The 14,780-nt window shown below is 39.0% G+C and overlaps 1 protein-coding gene across 1 annotated transcript in view; it reads right to left on the bottom strand.

The window, feature by feature from the left end:
• Positions 1-14,780, bottom strand: part of SPTBN5 (spectrin beta, non-erythrocytic 5) — a 137,979-nt gene that overhangs the window by 36,546 nt on the left and 86,653 nt on the right. Inside the window, exons 39-48 of the mRNA XM_078387395.1 lie at positions 14,330-14,444; positions 13,311-13,424; positions 10,420-10,544; positions 8,452-8,618; positions 6,604-6,788; positions 5,025-5,102; positions 4,031-4,203; positions 2,704-2,794; positions 1,535-1,681; positions 175-312 (exon numbers count right to left, since the gene is read on the bottom strand). Of these exons, the coding sequence (XP_078243521.1) occupies positions 175-312; positions 1,535-1,681; positions 2,704-2,794; positions 4,031-4,203; positions 5,025-5,102; positions 6,604-6,788; positions 8,452-8,618; positions 10,420-10,544; positions 13,311-13,424; positions 14,330-14,444 (1,333 nt within the window). The remainder of the gene's footprint in view (positions 1-174; positions 313-1,534; positions 1,682-2,703; positions 2,795-4,030; positions 4,204-5,024; positions 5,103-6,603; positions 6,789-8,451; positions 8,619-10,419; positions 10,545-13,310; positions 13,425-14,329; positions 14,445-14,780) is intronic.

The following is a 14,780-nucleotide window of genomic DNA, read 5'->3' as shown; positions in this document are numbered from 1 at the left end:
TTGCAAAATTCAGAAAGTGCAAATAGAAAAATGTAACTGCACTTTGTTTCATGTGTTGATTCAGGAACTGCAGTTGGCAAAGACTGCATCAAAATGCAATCCATACACATTTCTCCTCTATCACAGGGGTCCCTATAGAACTAAAGATTCCCTTCCGCTAAAGTCTTGCTTTACCTTGTAGGTGTCCAGCATCTTCCTTTTCTTTTCTTGGCAGTTTTCCAGCAGCTCATCCCAAAGTTCATCTATTTCTTGCAATCTGGACTGGATCGCCTCAGGGGCAAAGTGTCCTGCCTGGAGCATTTTCTCTCCTTCCTACGAAAAAGAATATCAACGTCCTTTCCTTTCTCAACTATGTCTTTAAATATCATCATCTTCAAGCAAGAGTACTTTCTTTGCAACTCCCGATTAAATCCTAGCTATTCATGCTTCTAGCTAGGCTCAGGATACAACTCATATGTTTGGCTAAGGTTCCTGGCAGCAGCCCTTCAGCCACCTCCTTCTTTTCAGGGCTAGAAGTACAAGTTTGCAATAAACTGGAGAAATTGTACTAGGTATGAATTAGTTGCAAACAAGTGCGACCCTGCATGCAATACACTTCAAAACTGTGTCACTTTTTAAATTTGTTTTATTTGTGTGCACATTGTTGCTGGGGGCATGTAGGGGGCTGGGTGTGATGTCATATGTTGAGAATGCTATACCCCATTTCCACTCTTCTTTTTAATTTTTTATAAAAAGGTGTTTAAGCACATTTTCAAGGGGGTGGTTTTAATTACAGGTTTTTTAAAAAAGGGAATCACACCTCTGCATGTGAGAAGAAAGGTGCAAAGGATACAGCAATGAAGAAATAATGGCACTCGAGGGAGAAGCAAGGGGGTTGCAAATGAATGAGGTGAGGAAGGAGTGGGCAAACTACTGACAGGCAAAAATGGTCAGTCCTATACTGCCCAATACTGAGGTGTATCTGTTAAAAAATGTTGCCATTTTGAACAGCAGCAGGGCTTGACATTGCGTGATGCAAGAGGAATCACTACAGATTTGATCTGTTTTTTTTCCCTCTTGAGTATGCAGTTTTGGCTGAAATGTTATTAATGGGACGTGGCGGCGCTGTGGGTTAAACCACAGAAGCCTCTGTGCTACAAGGTCAGAAGACCAGCAGTCGTAAAATCGAATCCATGCAACGTAGTGAGCTCCTGTCGCTTGTCCCAGCTCCTGCCAACCTAGCAGTTTGAAAGCATGTACAAATGCGAGTAGATAAATAGGTACCATTTCAGTGGGAAGGTAACGGTGTTCCGTGTCTAGTCGTGCTGGCCACGTGACCACAGAAACTGTCTTCGGACAAAATGCTCACTCTATGGCTTGGAAACGGAGATGAGCACCGCGCCCTAGAGTCGGACACGACTGGACTAAATGTCAAGGGCAGCCTTTACCTTTACCTAGGGCTTGACATTGTGTGATACAAGAGGAGTCACTGCAGATTTGATCTGTTGTTTTTTTGCTTGAGTATGCAGTTTTGGCTTAAATGTTATTAACTTACAGCTTTGATATTATCAAGGTGGCTTCTGTTGGCCATAATCTCTGCCTGGAAAGTCTGGTGCTTTTGCAGTTTGGATTGAGGGTTGCTTGGGTCTCTCCAGCTCTCATCCAGGGCAATGCGGTTTTTTTCAGCCATCCAGACAGCCACCTTCAGGGAGCAAAGCGAGCAGTGAGTAAACAGAACCCTTTTCAAGCCAGTTATCAGATTCTTCTCTTAGGACAGTGGCTCCCAACCTTGAGTGACCCAGGTGTTCTTGGACTGTAATTTCCAAAACCCTGGCCAGCACAGCTGGTGCTACAGGCTTCTGGGACACCTAGAATACCTAAGGTAGAATTAATTTGTAGGGTGAATTAAGAAATTTTAATTTTTTTAAGGAAGCAAAGCTGTTGTAGAAAAACATTTTGCATGCAAAAGGACATGGGCATCTTGAAAAAAGATCCCTGTACAAAATGCTGGAAGAGCATAAATAATCTGATTTTTTTTTTACGCTTCTGTCAGGAGAATAATTATGTAAATGACATTTTGGCCAAAATTCTGACATTACTGCCTAGAGGCATAAATTAATTAGCATAAACCTCTCTTAGCATAAAAAAGCAGCAATTCATCACAAGGATCGACCACAAAGAATTACACTAATTGCATTATTCCAAAGTGTAAAAGCTCAGTCATATTAAGTAATTAGATTAAGTACCTGTAAACAGGAAGAACAGAGAACTCCCAGGATCCTGTTGGCCATGCTAGCTGCAGGATTCTGTGAGGGGTAGCTTAAAAAGTAACATTTCCAACCTGTGTCACAACTGCAGAAACACTTAAAACTGCTTTATTTCTGAAGAATATAAAGCGGAAGGTTCCCATCTCATTCTGCAGCTTTCCAAAGCCAGCTGCATTTTCTTCTCCTGATAGCTATACATGTTATTTCATACTTAAATCCAGCTAGTAAGGTACCCAGTATGGTTAGTTTGATAGAGAGATGGACTAGGACTGAGGAGACCAGGGTCTGAATCTTCACTTGGCCATGGAAACTCACTGGGATGGGTGGCACTCCCTCAATATCTCACTTCGAAAAGCTTATCAGAGTCCCTGTAAGTCAGATGCAACTTGATGGCAAAAAACACAGTGAGATGTTATCTTTTAATATATCTCAGGAAATTAAGTAAAATATATTATACCTCAAAGGAATTGTGGAGGAACTTTTGTAATAGCCATGACTCCTCGAGCCGACGCCTGCGAGCTAAAGCAATTTCCAAAAGTCTCTCTTTTCTAACAAGAAAAAATAATATGTCAAGGATACTTAACCTACAATTCTCTCAGTACCTACTGTTGAAAATAGTTCACGATATACAATTAACATTTTGTTCATAATTAAAGAATCACAGACCTCAGTATATTTGATGAAGGCATGTTGGTTAAAGCATGGAAAGTAAAAAAAAAAAGCCCTTAGTAGAGCAGGATCCAAAAGTAAGCACATTAGAAGCACTTATTGCCTGCCAGATATTTTCCTATCGTTATGCACTTCTGTAAATATTATCTAGATTTCTCAAACTGTGTTTTTGTCTGAAGAATAAGAGAAGGTGCATTAAATGAATGGAACACCATAAGGTGTATGATAAGTAGTTTTACAAAAATTCATTTAAAGGTAGGATATAGGAAATTACTGTTAACATTAGTAGAAATAGAATCTTTTTCTACTAATGTAGGTTGGTTCTTAGCAAGAACCAACCTAATTTGCACAGCATACATTTATCATTCTATTTTACTCTTATCTGAATTTTGTGATGTAATTGACCACTAAAAGTGCACTCAGTAGAGCATAAATTAGAAGACTATTTTAAAAATATTCATTTTTTTAACATGTTGGCAAAATTAAAGGGGCAGATGACAAAAAAAGAAATAGATAAAAGGTGAAATATTGTGGTCCTTTAAAGACTAACATTTATTTCAGTGAGAGCTTTTGTGAATAAAACTCCACTTCTTAAGACAGAAGGACTGCAAATACATGCCCTCTATATTTAAATATATCCCCATGGTAGTGAGGATATATTGATTCTTAAAAGTTCACACTGAAAGAAATATGTTAGAGTGCCATATATTTTGCCTTTCTCTCTCTCTTTCTTTCTCTTTTCATCTCCTCACTTCTAATTTTTCCAATGTGTTGAGACAAACATGATTATTTCTTCAGAAATTGCTGCAAAAGAAGGCATTTCTACCTATTTCTCATATACATTATTTATACAGCTACCTCTTTGAAAGCTCACAATGTATGTATTTTTGTACCTATTTCTCCTAATGTATGTATTTGAAAAAATACATCAGAAAATGCATACAGTAGAAGAACAAATATACATTAAATGTGCAAGCATGTTCATGTGGCCTTTTTAGTAAAACATTCACAATCAAAAGATTCATTTGAATCTCTTCCATTTGACAGGTTTCAACAAAACTGAAGCAGGAATATTTGCCCAGTTCCACAAATTAAAGAAAAAGTATCAGTGTTACCTCCTCAGAACAGCTTGGCATTTGTCCATTATGTTCTCAGAATCATAATGCTGATTGTCCCTCAGTTGGTGGGCAAAAGAGGCCATCATATCGATCTTCTCCAGTTGGTTTTCCAGGTCTTTTTCAAACTGCATGTGTTTTTGTTGAAGACTCTCCACACTGGACACTGAATCCTGAATAGGATGATTAAAAAAAACTACCAACTTGGCCAGCTCTAGACTATTTGTCCTTCTAGTCCTACAATGTCTATGTTAGCAGTGGCAGCCATTTTCCAGTGTCTTAGACACATTGCCTTCCCCATCATCTGTCAGACAATTTTTGGAGTCAGGAGATACCAGAGATTGAGGCTGGCAACCTCCTCCCAAGCGAAGCGTGTGTTCCAACCCTTGACCTATGGTTTCTGCTCTAGTTTGGGATTGAGGTTAGTTCATTATTTCACCCAACACATTTGGAATTCAAATACTCATTTTTTAATTACAGTTTTCAAGAGCATAATGAAAGTGTCACTTCATGCATGTAGGAACATAGGTTTCCCAAGACTTTTGCTGAGTTTTTGAATAGAATCACAGAACTGTAGAGATATTAGGGACCCCAAGGGCCAATGAGTCCAACCACCTGCTGGAGTACAACATCCACAGCTAAAGCATTCCTCACAAACAATCACCTAAGTTCTGCTCAAAAACCATCAGTGAAGGAGAGGCCACCCACCCACCCTCTGAGGCAGTCCATTCCTCTGTTGAACAGCTCTCATTGCCAAGACGGTCTACCTAATGTTTAGGGGAAATCTCCTTCCTTGGCTATGAATAGGTGGCTGCATCATTCAGTAGTTTTTCAGGGGCAGACATATTTTTAGATGATGCTAAGGATACTATGAAGTAGGAAGCAATGGACAGGAAATGTACAGAGAAATGAGATGGCAGCAGGAGGTACCAGATAAGGTCATCCAATTTTTGAAGAGGAAAGTTTAAAGTAGGTTTTCCTCTATTTTACTTACCCCCAAGTCTTTGTTTGCTAGGAAGCCCTCTTTGCTGCCAAGCCAACTTTCATTCTCTTCTACATAAGCAAAGAATTTCTGTGTAACAAAGAGAGAGAATACTCAGTCCCCATTCTAACATATTTCAATACGATAGAATACGATAAACCTTTATTCGCATTAGACAGAAACTCAGGGGAAATAGACACATATTTCTAACATATTTATAACAATGCAAAGTTCAGTGTAAGTAGGAGCACTCAAGACTGCAGCTATGTTACTACTAGAAGGTGCGGCAATACTTGGTAGTAGGGATGTAAATCTTTTTATTTTGGTTTTCCAGGTGAAAATAAAAATTATCAGTCTTTTTCTTCCCTGGATGAGACTGCATGGAATTCTCTGTTCTTTTATTCCCTATTTTGCATCTTTTTTGTACAAAACTAAAAGAAGCATTTTTTCCCAAAGAAAAACTTGGACTTTGCACAGAAAACCTTGTCTTTTGTACAGGGAGCTTTAAACAGAGAATACTAAAAAAATTTTGGTCTTTTCTCTCTGCTTTAGGAAGCAAGAATCTCATAGTAGTTGCCTATTTTTTTTCATACAGAGTATCAGAATACATGCCCTTCCACACCTTATTGAGAACATTTTGAATATTCACTCCATTCTTACTCAGAAGCAGCCCAGTGGAACCATTATGAAAAAGTAGAACAGCAGATTGTTCTAAGATTCAGATTAGTCTGCAAGTTTGCAGTTTTCAGCTTCCGCTCTCTTTCCTCTACAAGATATTAAAAAGCAGCAACAGGTGAGATTATTTGTTTATTGAACCCACTATTTTCTATGCTGAATGAGTGGCAGTGGCTCTTTAGGTTTCAGGCAGAGATTTTTCACCTGTTTTCTCTAACTGTATAGCCATAGCTGTAGGCAGGCCTATCAGGGTGCCTACCAATCACTGCTGTTCCAGCATTTGGGGGCTTATGTCCACATTTGAACAAAAATTCACAGCACCACTTGCTAAAGGAAAAGAAGTGTGATCAGAAGGAGGTTGGAAGCTTAAACCCCTATGAATGCCAAAACATCTCCCAGCAGCTCCAGTTTCTGTGCCCTGACCTCATCAACTTTACTCTCTGCATCAAACAATAATGTCCAAGCATAGCAGAGACATCATCATTTAATAGATTGGCCAGGTTCTTGAATTTTCTTGCTTTTTCTTTGAGGTAGCTATTCTGAATCTTCATTACAACAAAATACTTTCTGTTGTGAATGTGGAATGTGGATCACTGACTCTCTTGTCTGGGCTTTGATTGAGTAGGCCAAAGTAGGAAATACTGTATATTCCCCTGCTTCCCTGTTGTTTTACACTTTCTTTTATTTTTTTTAATGTCTGCTGCTAGTCTATATTTGCAAAACCACTTTCCCCCACTTGCTGTGCATGTCCCAGAGTTGATAGGTATCAGATATGAGACATTGTGATTTGGACAAGGCTGTGACTAGGCACACTTGGGCAAGTCTGACCAGGGACATTAAGAGGACATATTGTACATCCCAACACATGTTATCACTTCTCCCCTCATTCCTCACATTTGCAGAACTATCCACCTACCTGCAAGTCCTTGGCTTGAAGCAGTTTCAGATTTTTTTCTTGCCAGGTCTCAATCATTTCGGTCAGTGCCTGTTGCAGTCTGACGAGGGAATGATGGATCTCAGGGGTTGCACGATAACCAGCATTGGCAAGTTTCTGACTATAGTTGTTGAGTGCGTTAAACCTTTCACCTCGTGCTTCTATCTCTGCCTAAAAGACGTTTGTTAGATTGATGTCAAATGCTCGTGCAGAACAACCTATCTAGGGTACAAATGTTTGTCTTTGGAAAAGCAAAGGAAACTCAGAGAGCTAAACAAACAAACAAACAAACAAACAAACAAACAAACAAACGTGCGCACGCGCGCGCACACACACACACACACATACACACATACATACATACATACATACATACATGCATGCATGCATGCATGCATGCATGCATGCATGCAGAGGATAAGCCATCCCTCCTATGACTTTCAGTTGCCTATTAAAGGCAAGCTAAATCTGTGATTTTTGTGGAATTGAACAGCAAATTTATTTATTTATTTATTTATTTATTTATTTATTTATTTATTTATTTATTTATTTATTTATTTATTTATTAGATTTTTATACCATCTCAATAGCGCAAAACACTATTCTGGGAGATTAACTGTCAAAAATCAGATAATAACTAAAGCAAGACTAGACAAAGACACCACTACATTAAGCCACACTAGGGCAGACAAGACAAAGGCAAATTCATGTAAGGTTGCTCTCAAAGATCAAAAAGCAGAGTCAGGAGCAACCTTCTAAATGTGGGCGGGGGGGCAGGTTCAGCTCAACTGGAGGGCATTTTCAAAGAGCTGGTGCCACAATCAAGCAGGCCGGCCTCCTGGCCTTCCTTGGTGTGGCAACCTAGAGGAGCATTGCCTGAAATAATTTTGTTGTTGTTGTTGTTGTTGTTAATTAATTAATTAATTAATATCCCACCTATCTGGTCAGTTATGACCACTCTAGGCGGCTTACAACAGAAGTAAAATACACATAAAATACACAGATAGATATAAAATTATTATGTAATGAACAATGAAGAAATTCAACGAGATCGAAAACAGACAGTAGGAGAAGAGTTAACTGGAGGGAAGGCCTGCCGAAACATCTACGTTTTTAGTTGATTTTTAAAGATACCCAGCAAGGGGGCTGGGTATTTTTGGTGGTGTAGGTCAATGTTTTTGGGACCAGACACTCCGACAAATAATGGGGTCCCAAACAGTGAAGGGCTCTATAAGTAAGCATCAAGACCTGGAACTACTCAGTCTGACACAGAGAAACAATGTTAAATATCCTTTTAAAAACAAGGATGGGTGATGGTGGTAACTGAAGAATAATCAATATCACAAAGATTTCTGCTTTCTTCTCTATTTTCACATAGATCCAGCTCTTTTACTGTACAGTACTCATTTTGGGGAAACTGATTGGAGTCCAATCCTTTTCTTAAAAAAAAAAAACACTGTCAAAGTTGCATTTGTGTTTCACCCTCATTACAGGGAATAGCTGAGGCATCTTCTTTAGCCACTTTCTGGCAGGAATGCAACAGTCCTTACTGGTTATCCAGTCTACCCAAAGATCACACCCAAAGTAGCACTGCTGCTGAACCAAAAATGTCCAGATGGCACGGAAGAGGGGCAGGCTGGTTCACAATTTCATGTATATCATCTGGCCCCCAGAAAACAAATGAAACCAGACCATGTTTTATGTGATCCAAAAGGTGATCTAAAAGGCCATCTGATCACACCCAAAGTTCAGTTACAAAAACCTGCTATAGACAGCCCTCAGATAGTCTTCTCCAAGTATGCATCCACAGGTTACTGATCTTTTTCCTACTTGCCTTTCTTTCTTGATGCTCCTCAATTGCACTTTCTGCTTCAGCCAGACTTTTAGGAAGACTTCCAACTTCCATTCGACCTTTGACTTCTTGAATCCAGTCCAGGAGCTCCCTTATTTCAGAGTTAAACTTCTGCAACTGATAAGAGGCTGCCAATTTCTCACCCCTGTCACACAAAGAACAACCTAGCACTATTTCTGGCCAGAATCATCTATAGCATTTTTGTGCAGGATGTCTTCTACGGAAACTATTACTACACATATTCTTGCTGAAATAAAAATCAGGTTTAATGGAAACAGAACACTCGCAAAGTGTCCTTTTCCTTATCTCAAGGAACATGTCTTTTACCTATAAATCAAAACTCAGAATGTTACCCATTAAAAATAACGAGGTTTTTTTATAAGCCCCCTGAACTTGTCATCACAATGACCAATTTTAAAGTACTGTAGTACTGTACTTACTACTTTTTCATTTTTAAATACAATTAGCTACTTTGTAGCCCCCTTTAAAAACCATAAATATACAAGCTGGCAATGAACCCACCCATACCATGGTATGAAAATAATGAATATAATTAAAGCTACACCTCAAAGGAGTGAGGCTTCGTTATCTTACACTTAGGACATAAAACGTAAAACTTCAATTTTTGTAGAAAATAATTAAATACTAACAATTTATTCTTTATAGCAAATGAATATCCGGCGTTGGATATACCTTTCTACCTTTCTCCTCCAGAAATTTTCACACAAAAAAGTAGGAAAATATAAAGCCATGTACACACACAGCAGAAGTAACTCTGTTTTGCCACATTCTTTCCTGGTTTTACTTCAAACCTTTTGTGCAGATTTATTTGGGGCCTGATACAAGCTGGACTATTCAACATTCTTCTGAATCTGAAACATGGGTGTCACAAGTCCTAACAGAGTGAGGAGCCACAATGGGCAGCCCTGGGCTTCCTAGACATCATCATTCCTTAGCAGGAAGGCACCCTTTAAAGGGCAGTGAGAGACTGTAATGCTGAGGAAGCTTTGCAGCAGGAAATAAAGACTGGAATGCAAGCGCCAGGCTGGGCCTTCCTCAAGTGAAAGGAAATACAGGTGGCTGCAGGTGTGTATCTGTGGACTGGGACTCCCAGAATTTTGCCAGAGAAATCATTGGAGAGCTCTGGGAATTGGAATTTAAAAAATGGAATGGCACGTTTCCTACTTGCAACCGTCTGTTTCGGGTGTGGGGTGAATCGGGCTACAAAGGGTCTATTGAGGTCAAGGGGAGGAGTGATGTGCCACTTGGCGTGCTCCTCCTGTCTGAACAGCAAACAAATCCCTTGTTGCCTGATCATCCGCCAGTTAAGCATTTCTCTGATTGTCTGTGGAGGGTCAGGGAAAGTGAAATTTAATTTTACATCACTTCTCTCTCCGTCTGTTCATTTTCTCCCTCCTCCCTCCCTGCTTCTCTTTTCTCATTCTCCCCACCCCACCCCACAGCACCTTCTGCTGTTATCTTCTGGCTAAGCAATGAGCATGCCAAAAAGAATGCATGACCTACCACTGGGCCAGAAAGCTCTTAAACAGGAAACACTTGAAGTCAACATCTGATCCAAATCATGCCATCAGCGATCCATATACCATACCTATATGCCAGTTATAGTTCAGTGGATAGCCCCAGAAAGTCTTCCCAATTCACAGTCATCAGCCAGCATTTTCTAACTGCACCATGGCTATTAGTTTTCCCCCAAATTCCATTAACATACACCACACAAAATCTGCATGCATAGTGAGCAGGGTTCCCTTTAGACTTACAGAGAATAAAGAAGGGAGTAGAAATAGCTCACTCCCTTCCTTCACCTGTTGATTTTAGTGCAGTGCTTGTCTCTGTGTATAAGAAGTCACACTCAGCAGCAGTGGAGATAAAGTCACTCATGGTCTGGGTTTGCAGAGTCAAGATGGCAGTCTTGCAAACATTTTTACCTTTGCTTTGCCTGACCTTGGAGTCGTAGCCAATGGTTTTTCATTTCTTTATGTTTTGTAGTCAGTTTGTCACTTATGGAGGATAGATTCCTCCTGCAGTGGGGCAAGGCATCCAGCTCCAGTGACTAAAAAGAAGCACATGCAAAACATTTTCAAAATGTTTTTAAAGTGTTTTAATAATGTCATGTGTCTAATTGGTTTTTTTAACAATATATCTTATGGTGTATTTAATTGTGACTATTGTGTTTATTTCACTGATTGTGAACCCCCTTGAGTCCCCTGTGGGGAGAATGGGAACTTATAAATAAAATAAACATATAATAAAAATAAATATGCCTTCTGTCTTTATATTTACATTGTTCCTTCTAGTAATAGACTTTTAATTTAACACATGTATCCCCCCACTTTCTTTGCTCACAATGAACCTCCAAAATAGCTGGAAAAAAACTAAGTACAAACAAAGAACACTTAGAAAAAGAATAAATGAAGCAATCAGATTACTTACAGCAGCATAACCACCACCACCACCACCACAACACCCTAGAAGAAATATAATGAAGCAAAGCTAGGCTTCTTTTCTCTTTCTCCTCAAAAAACTTCTGGAACAGAAAAGTTTGCTTACGACATGGCAGACACCAGGAGGGAGGGGAGCAGGAAAATTCCTTTGGCTAAGATGAACTTGGAAGTAAATGTTATTGCTTGGCTGCCTTTTGAATGGGCTGTACAGTAACAGCATCTAGTTGCTCATAATAAACACGTATATGTGAACAGATGCATTTTTATAAAATAACTAGCAGCACAATGCCTGGGCCATATTAATGTATACGCTACAGAAAGTCAAACGGCTGAATACAAGGAAACAGTTTTTCATCTTTTGACAATGTTTACTCAAAATCAAGGTGCGCTGTGTTCAGTGGACCTTATTTCTCAGCAAATGTGTTTAGGATGGTTGCCTAGGCATAATAAGCCAGTTTCCCTCTCTTGGCCCAGTGAGGATATTTCCAGAACTCATATATTCCATGCCTATGAATGTAGCAACTAAATTACAAGCCAGTTTTCTATGATGAGGCTCTTGGTTGGAATGGTTACAAGTGCCTTGATGAGCAGAGCAGTTCAAAGGGAGCAAAAGGCCAAAACATACAAAATGTGGGCAGATAATTACAGTTTACAGCATGCACCATATATTCCAAACATACTAGGAAACAAAAACATCTATAAGACAGCTTTAGGCACAAACAGGATTCAGGTGGCAGAATCGTGGCAGACTACCAAATGTTGCCGTTTGAAGACCATTGCTGGCCCAAAATATTTTGCTGCCTGCTGTAGACAAGATGCTGCCTCAGTGATCGCCTTGGTAGTAGTTGTACTTCACTACAGGCAATGGAACACTGTCCTTGGCCTATCTGAGGGCAGTGTGGCAGGGCTAACTCAAATATCTCATTTCACCTCCTCATGGCACAATGGTTAAACTGCAGTACTGAAGTGAAGACTCTGCCCACTACCTAAATTCAATCCTGGGCCCAGGGAGCTGGCTTGAGATTGCCTTTCATTCTTCTGAGGTTGGTAAATTGAGTACCCAGTTCTCTGGAGGAGGGGCAATGTGTACCCTGCATAATTAAACTATAAACCACTCAGAGAGACTAAGCACTTGGGGGCAATATATAAGCAGCATGCTTTGCTTTTTGCTTTATTCCCTATCAACATTTACCACTGAAATAAGCCATCTTTCCATCATAAATTAAAAAGAGGTCATGTAATTTAGACTCAGATGTCCTGAACTGGTCAGACAGATAAGAGGAATTTTCTAATTGTAATTATTGTTTTGTTGTTGTTGTGGGGGGGAGGAAGAATAAGGAGGTTTTGTTTGAGCATGGACAGAGTTCCAACTCCTGTCCTCTGAAGATGCCGGCCACAGAGACTGGCGAAACGTCAGGAAGAACAACCTTCAGAACATGGCCAAAGAGCCCGAAAAACCCACAACAACCATCAGGGTTTGTTTTGTTTTGTTTTGTTTTTTAACCCTTCAGGATCATTCTTAACACCACAATTATTTAAATGTTTGAGCAATTAAATTCCTGTTCCCCCTAATCAAGCAGTAGTATTTAAAAATATTTTTTTTAATTTTAAAAAGTACAGACTCCTATTGCTTATGTATACCTGCATGAGGGAAATCACACAGATCTTACTGACACTAATTAATGAAGTGCTGGCTGCGTTCCTAATGTCTGCACGTAGAAATATAAGCAGTGCCTCCTTAATGGGCGGCAATTTGAAGCCAAGACATACACAGGTTTCTTTATGCTCATGTGCATTGGTAAGGACTGTGGCCATGATTCCCTTAAACCTTCAGGTGGCAGGAGTCTTCTTAGATGAAACCTTCCTCCTTTCTCACTGAAGTAGGAAATGTCTTTTAAGAGGACTCCACCCATAAAATGTATTTGTCACTTAAAAATAAAGGAAAGTTTTCATTTTCATTTATATAATTAGAAATATATATATATTAACTAGTCCCAAGGGTTGTGGTGGGGTTGCACAGGGGTAATAATTGTGGTTTTGTTTAGTTTTAAGTTTATTTGACAGTGTTTATTTCATTCGTTGTTTTTATTGTTTGGAAATTAATAAAAATAATGTAAAAAACCAAAGGAAAGTCTTCTCAGAATGGCACTTTGACATTAATATGCACCTCTATGCAAATTTATGCAAATCATATCTAAAACGTATATTTTGATTTTTAGACCATTTATTGAATTTTAAGGAGCAACAATCCTGGGAAAGGATATACGTAAATACAACTATTGTGTTAGGTTTAAATAGTGTCTCCACAGAACATATTTCCAGTGGATGTGTCTGTAGTATTTACCATTCCCAATTTAGGTATTATCTGCTTTTACCTCCATCTTGGACTGAATGATGCCAATTTCTCTCTCCATTTCTTTATGTCTCCGGATTAAGTTTTCAACACTTTCCACATCTTTTCCATAATCCAGTGTTTGTATCAACATACTCTTAAAAGAACAGGAAGAGAATGGAAAAGATCAGAGCTAAATTCTTTTGAATGGAATTAAGCTATTTCCACCTGCTTTTCTTTTAAACATTGGCTAAAATCCTAGTAGATGTTTGCATACATGCAAGAGGTATTGCAGAAATTGCCATGGCTAAATGTGACTAATTGACAAGGAGTGAGTGGGGCACAATCAGGAACCCACTGACACGGGACTGGTGCCTTGTGAATTAGCTGTGGCAGCTGTCTGAAGTCCTCTTGCACTTTAATAAATATCCAACATGATTCTGGCCATTTTGGTATTTTTACTTTAGGTGTAATTCTCATTAGCTTCACAAACACTGTGAAAGGAATGAAACAAGTTTAGCTAAGCTACAAAAGAAGCTCATCACATTTAAACTGAGATTGTCTTCAACCTCTTCATATCCAAGCCACTACCTTATTATACCACCTTCCTATGTTATAGATTTTTTTAATTACCTAGAACGTTGCCAAATAAATTGGATTTTAACATTTATTAACAAACACTTGAAATTCATATGAACTAATTTCTTTTCCCCAGAGCTAGCAAATGATGAATAATTTTAGGTGACAAACCATCACCTTTGATGCCTGCCAAGTACACACAAGCCTGAAGAATTAGACTATGGCCACTAGCATTAACATCTCTAGACTATTTTTCCACTTAGAGGAAACCCTGATCACACAAGGACTGCAGTCAGTTAATCTGTTTGATGAAGTCAATGAGGATTCCCCACACCTTCTCTCCTTCACACAGACTGCAAAAAAATCTATCCATTCAAATTTACTTATCAATGTACAGTATTTGGATTCTTAAATTCTCAGGCACTGCAGGGAATTCAATTAAGGGGATGTAAAAGGTCTGAGGATTCTAACAAAGCAAATCACCTTTTCACTGATTCGCTCTGTGATATCATCAATTTCTCTGATCAAGGCATGGGTCTCCAGAGCCCCTTCCAATTTTCTCCTGTAGGTTTTTAGATCACCATGGAAACTGTTCCACCTATTATTGAAACAATACATTTGAAAGCAGTATTACTTTTCTTCTTCTTCTTAATTAGCCCACTGACATCCAATGCTGGACAAAGACCTATTTTCATTGCATCTGCAAATTTCTGTTTTACTATTTGTGCGAAGAACATATACGTATAATCAGGCTTTCTCTTGTTCCCACAATGGCAAAACACAACTGTATTAGTAAGATAGTACTATGACATTAAACACTTTATTAAATACTATTATTATATTAAATACTGCAAATGCTTATGAATAATTCAGGGTTCTATTAGTTTACTTCCTCTGCTCCCTTTTTCTGTTGTGTTTGTATGTGTTCTCCCAA

Source organism: Pogona vitticeps, chromosome 1, assembly GCF_051106095.1.
Source record: "Pogona vitticeps strain Pit_001003342236 chromosome 1, PviZW2.1, whole genome shotgun sequence".
Classification (NCBI taxonomy): Eukaryota; Metazoa; Chordata; class Lepidosauria; order Squamata; family Agamidae; genus Pogona; species Pogona vitticeps.
Note: the sequence above shows the minus strand (reverse complement) of the source record. Positions and strands in the feature narration are given on the sequence as shown.